The sequence below is a fragment of the Lynx canadensis genome, chromosome E1 (genome assembly GCF_007474595.2).
Source record: "Lynx canadensis isolate LIC74 chromosome E1, mLynCan4.pri.v2, whole genome shotgun sequence".
In the NCBI taxonomy this organism is placed as follows: domain Eukaryota; kingdom Metazoa; phylum Chordata; class Mammalia; order Carnivora; family Felidae; genus Lynx; species Lynx canadensis.
Genome location: NC_044316.2, coordinates 12,827,463 through 12,833,462, shown reverse-complemented (window position 1 = coordinate 12,833,462; position 6,000 = coordinate 12,827,463). Strand labels below are relative to the sequence as shown.

Genomic DNA, 6,000 nt, shown 5'->3' with positions numbered 1-6,000 from the left:
TGTCTGGCCTCAATGATGACTGTTCATGATGGCCATGGGGGGCTACTATGAGCAGGAGGCTGCAGGGTCCAGAGAGCCCACAGCAGTGCTCAAGGCCAAGGGGCCACAGTAAAGACACTAGGCTCATGTCACAGAGACTCTGTGATGCCCCACTGGGACTTTTGCCCTATGAGGAGTGGGATGGCTCCCAAGGACCCGACCTTGGGCTCCCTGGGCCCCTGTGAAACATGGGCAGCCCATTGGCTCCTAAACATCGTGTTCTTCCCAAGGAGGGGCCACAGAACCTGCTCCAGAGCCTGAGCCACATCCTGGACTGTAGCTCCTCACCCTCCAGAGCCAGTCTTTCTCCCACCCTCTCCCTCCTTTCCTCTTTCTCGCCTCCCTCCAGAGCGCCTCTCACCACTGTCCTGTTCAGACCCTTGCAGAAAAACTAGCAAAGCCAGTGATCCCGCTGGTGAGAAAGAGCACACATCCCGATGTTGAAAATGTACACACAGTTTGTTGTTGTTGTTGTTGTTGAACTCAAGAAAGGGCTTTTATTGTTTTTAACTCACTTCCTGGGAAGTTAATTTTTTAAACACTCTTATGGAGTTTGTTCATCATTTGTGCTACATTCAAAAGCAGTAATGCCAACCCAAACCTTCAGTGATGCGGTAAGCACCCCATCCAGGCTCACGTGGGCAGTGAAGCCAGGCCCACCTTTGAGGTCTGCGAGGGCAGGTCCAATCGATGTAGGCCCCTGAAACTCCCACCCTCCGGGCCCCAGTGTAGAGATGCTCAAGGAAACTTGTGGATCTGTGATTAGCCTCCCATGAACTCTGAAAAAGTGTTCTTAAAAACAGTATCGAATTATTGTTTAAGCCCTGGGTTACAATGCCTTAGTGCAGAGGGGCCAGGGAGAAATGTGGGCCCATTGACAATGGGCCACATTCTGCTCATAGCCTTAAAGACACATAGAAACTATATTACAGATGCACGTGCCAGTGCGAGACATGCAGGTGTGCTGTGTGCAGCAGATGGGCACGCACATGCGTGTGTGCGTGGAGGCGCGACACATACCCACAGGCACAAAGATGAACAGGACACAGACACTCCTCCAGCCCAGCCTCCCTTTCCTTCTCAGTGCCCGCCTTCCTGCAATAGGAACCCCACGGAGGCAACTGAAATCCCGTGTTTAGCCCATGTTTTCAGGGGAGGTACCTGAGTCCTGCTTTATTTTCCTTTGGGGTCAATCTCTTGAGCATTTGGTCAGTAAGTGCCAAGCCAACCAGGCACAGATCCCAGGGAGAAGATAAAGTCTGCCCCAGCATGGCCAGGTCCACACACATGCTCCAGCGCACCAGCTCTGAGCAGGCCGAATGTCAACCGTCTTTGGGGTGAGGCAGTGGCAGGAGGCCCACCTCTCTGTGGCCACTTGCCAGCATGCACACCCCACCAGGGTCCCGCTTCCAGTGCTGCCTCCAACCTGGGCAGTTTGTCCTTCATTGTAGGAACGTGAGGGCAGCTTCTGGGGCCAGATGGGTAGGCCAGTGTAGGGTCGGAGATTGGATTCCAGTTACATCAGCATCTGCAAGGCCACAGCCCTGTGAGTCCAGGGCCTTTGGTCGGCCAGCCCCTGGTGTCTCTCCTACAGGGGAGCCACACGGGGAGGGAGTAAAGTGGGCAGGGAAGGTGGGTGCTCCTGGCTCAGGCCCCTGCCGGAAGCTTTCATTTAACCCATTCTCCCGGTGGCGCCGAGCGTGACAAAATCAAGGAAGGTCAGTCCATCCCACCTGGCTGCCAAATAATGAGGAGTGTGCCGGGAACCACCCAAAGCTGTAGGAGAGCTTTCTAGGTGTTCCCAAGCAGGCCTTTACACCACTCCACTCCTGACATTAAAAACAAAAGTAAAAGACAGCAAAAAAGGAATCTGAATTCTCCAATGCTGGCCCCTGCCTCCCTGAGGCCTAGGAATACCCACTGAGGGCTCAGAGCCTCCATGTCAGCATTCTCAGTAGACAAGAGCTCCGGCAGGACCCCCTCTGAGGTGGGCAAGGTACAGCTCTCCATGCGCATGAGGCAGTGAGCCAGGCCCGCCTGGCTCCCCGTGGGCGGTCTCTGCTATGGTGGTAAGCCAGGACTCCACCTGCTACCTTGGTTTCCTACCTCCTGCCTTGCCAAGCAGCCAGGTGGCGTTTCTAAGGCACCATGGGTACCTCTCTTTCCCATAGGATGGATCCCATCAGGGAGAGCCAGGACAAGGAGAAAGGCCTTATGGGAGCCCTGCCCCCCAAGCCCCAGATGACAAACATTCCAGTCCTGTCCCTGGACTTGCGCGCTGAGGTCATGCAGCATGATAGAAGGAGGAGGGCCGGAAGAGGGGCCACAGTCCTCAGCCCCCTGCCCGCAGGGGCGACTGTCGGCATGAGGGCAGTGGGCCTTTGGAGGCGTGGGATGAGCGTGCTGCCGGCGGCCCTGGGCGCATGCAGGGGCTCAGGATGCAGCCTCATCTTCTTGAACGCCGGGGAGCTCCAGGCTCTTGCCCCCTTCGCCACACCTGTCTTTCCTGTTCAGGGGACACCACGGGCAGAGGGACCTCAGGGGTCAGAACACGCACTCAGGAAGACACTCTCACACATACTCACACAGCCATTCCTTTTCCACAATTTCTCAGCCACGTCCCCCTACCCATTTCTCCAAGCTCACCTCAGCCTCGCCCCCACCCCCGCACTGTGGCCCCTTGCTAGTCTCCCTACCCCTAGCGTCGGCCCACAACCCTCCACCATTCCTTGTCGCATGGAGATGAAGTCCACACTTCCCAGCCCGGCTTTCAGAGCTTCTCACAACCTGACCCGGCTGGCTCACAACCTGACCCAGGTCACAGGCTCTCCATGTTGACCTAGCTCAGCCCCCATGGTCCTGGGTAGAGGAGCTTTGGTTTTGAATTTCCTTTGCTTTGTTCACAGGGAAGAGTCTACCTACCAGTTTTGGAATTTCGTCATGTAGCAAATAGGTTCCTGTATCTGATTATTCCCCTAAGATCTTTCTTTTTAAATCACCAATGAATAGGTTCTGATATTTAAAAAAAAAAATCAATCCCATTTAACTCTACTATAGAGTTTCACCAGTTATCCCAAAGCATAAAAAACAGAGTCTGTCGGGGCGCCTGGGTGGCTCAGTTAGTTAAGAGTCTGACTTTGGCTCAGGTCATAATCTCATGGTTCATGGGTTTAAGTCCTGCATCGGGCTCTATGCTGACAGCTCAGAGCCTGGAGCCTGCTTTGGATTCTATGTCTGCCTCTCTCTCTTAAAAATAAAAATAAAATAGGGGCGCCTGGGTGGCTCAGTTGGTTGAGCGTCCAACTTCAGCTCAGGTCATGATCTCACAGTCCGTGGGTTCGAGCCCCGCGTTGGGCTCTGTGCTGACAGCTCGGAGCCTGGAGCCTGCTTTGGATTCTGTGTCTCTATCTCTCTCTGCCCCTGCCCCGCTCATACTCGTGTGTCTCTCTCTGCCTCTCAAAAAGAATAAATGTTAAAAACATTTTTTTTAATAAAATAAAACATTAAAAACAAAAACAAAAACAAAAAAAAACCACAGAGTCGGGGCACCTAGGTGGCTCAGTCAGTTAAGCATGCAACTCTTGATTTCAGCTCAGGTCATGATCTCACTCACAGTTAATGAGTTCGAGCCCCACATTGGGCTCTGCACTCACAGAGCCTGCTTGGGATTCAATCTCTACCCTCTCTCTGACCCTACCCCACTTGCTCTCTCTCAAGATAAACTTAAAAATAAAAAAATAATAAATAAACTTAAAAATTAAAAAAAAAAAAACAGAGTCTGTCAAGGATAAATGTTGGGACTCTATGATGAAGTAAAACCTACTTTTCAAAATTCAACTTGGGTCACAGAATTATAGAATTTTATAGCTGAAAAGGATTAAGCCCAATCCTTTCACAGTCCAGATGAGGAAACGGGCCTTTCTCCCCATTAACGTGTCCATAAAAGGACAATGATTAGTACAACCTTGCTCGGTTGTATTCCTGGGTCCCAGTTCGGTGCCAGATATAGACTAGATGTCTTTAGCCTGTGACTGCCTTTTCACACCCCTAGGGGGCACTGAATCACAGGCACTGAGCTAGAGTTACCAGATGTCCAGATTTGTTCATTACGGTCCTACTTATGCCTTTTGTCCTGCCATAATTAGTAACAGATTCCTCTTTCACTCTCAAAAGTGGCTCCATTTAGATGTTAAATATGTGATCCCCTACTCTAAACCCAATTCCAGCCTCGAGGCCTGCAGACCTAGAGGAACCCAGGGAACCCCTTCTTCCAGTCCTGCCCACCTCACTGAAGAGACAGGGAACTGAAAATAAGCTCAGTACCGTCAAGGCCTCTCCAAAGCACCCCCCACCTCAACTTCCATTGGCCAGGAAATTTGTCAGCTGGAGGGCAGGAAGTTGGTATATGGACATTACTGAGTGCAAGCAACCTCCGGCTGGAGCAGACAGATGGGACTTGACACTTCTGAAGAGCCCACTTACAAAAGGGTGGCCTCACATGAAGCCAGCGTGTGGGCCCCTGCACAGCACAAGTGGTGCTACTCTTTCTGGACAGGCTGAGGTATGCAGACAACATCTGGCACTCACCTCTCTAGGGAGCACGCCTTTTCCACACAGCGGGTGGAAGGGGCGGAAGATGGGGGTGGGGGTGCACAACGTCTCCTCCCTGCAGCATCCTTCATGGGCCAGAGGAAAGCAACCAATGTCCCAGGACCACCTTCTGGTCTAGGACCCCTCAGGGTTTTCTCTCTGCAGGTCTGCGCACAAACTCCAGCAGGCCTTGTTGGCATCCCAAACTGACTTTTATTTTAATGGAAGAAGGCGGAAAAGCTGAGGACGAGGCTCACAGAGGTTTGGGGAATTGCTTCTCTGACCTCTCCTAGGAGGTGGTGAATGTACATGCCTGGGTCACAGTAGGGAGCCTTCAACAAACAGGAATCTCTTCCCTGGCCCTATCAGCCAACCCATCCATACTTGCTGGACAAACATTTACAAAGTGATGACTGAGCACATGGCCTCAGCAATGGCTGGAGGTAGCATGAGCCACTCAGGAAGGCAGCTAACAATCCCCCCCGGGCCAGGAAGAGTCAGCAGAAGTGCCCCTCTTTCCATAGACAAGCAACCTTCTACAAGGAGCGGATACGAGGCCTATCCGCAAACCTCTACCAGGCTGCCGTGGGCTGAGGACAAAGGTGTAAACAGGGCCCTCCTCTGAGACCTGGCGAGTCCCCAGGCTCCAGGCTCAGCCTGCACAGCCCAGTGACAGTGAGAGTCTCGGGGATATAACACAGCCCCCACCCTACCCCAGGGAGCACCCTGCAGGCCTCAGCCCACAGATACTTACGACAGTAAGTTTCCTGGAGCAGACATAGATCGCTCTTCCCTCCGAGCTTGGGGCTCAAATGGGTTCCCAAAGGAACGCTTTCTCAGCATGGACTTAACCAGGATCTGGGGAGGACACACATGTCAGAGTGAGGAACACAGAAACCCAGGCTCCCAGACACATTGGCAGCCTCTACTCTGATTCCCTAAGGGCACAGCTTCCAGGTGGCCCTGCTGAGGCTCCCTTTCAGTCAGCAGAGAAAGGAAGAGAATTCCAAGCAGAGGAAATGGCAAGAGCATGAGTGGTGATGTTGAAAGGTGAATTCTGGGAATGGTGAGGAGCTTGGCACAACTGGTGGGGGTGCCCAGAGGCCAGGAACAGACTACGAAGGGTCTGGAATGCCAGGCTGAAAGGGGGCTTTATCTTGAAGACATGGGGCGTGCAATCAGGAAATGCTTTACAGCTAAGGTGGGGAGCATGGAGTGGAGGAGAGGTTGTGCCAGGCAGAGCAGAGAGGAAGCGCACAGCAGCCTGGGGGAGATGCCTGGACAGGTAGAGGCTGCTGCACCCCAGCTCTCTGACTTTGTCCCTCCTCCTGCAGCAAGGACAGTTCTAGGCTGCTGCCTACACACACACAC

At 53.0% G+C, this 6,000-nt stretch overlaps 1 protein-coding gene across 2 annotated transcripts in view; it reads right to left on the bottom strand.

Annotated features, from left to right (window-relative positions):
• Nucleotides 1-484: 484 nt before the first annotated feature.
• Nucleotides 485-6,000, bottom strand: part of CAMKK1 (calcium/calmodulin dependent protein kinase kinase 1) — a 28,394-nt gene continuing 22,878 nt past the window's right edge. Inside the window, exons 15-16 of one of the 2 annotated variants that reach the window (XM_030296201.1) lie at nucleotides 5,384-5,487; nucleotides 485-2,545 (exon numbers count right to left, since the gene is read on the bottom strand). In XM_030296201.1, the coding sequence (XP_030152061.1) occupies nucleotides 2,473-2,545; nucleotides 5,384-5,487 (177 nt within the window). In that variant the 3' untranslated portion in view covers nucleotides 485-2,472. Of the gene's footprint in view, nucleotides 2,546-4,538; nucleotides 4,716-5,383; nucleotides 5,488-6,000 lie in introns of those variants that run through there. The other variant, XM_030296197.1, reaches the window with a different exon arrangement.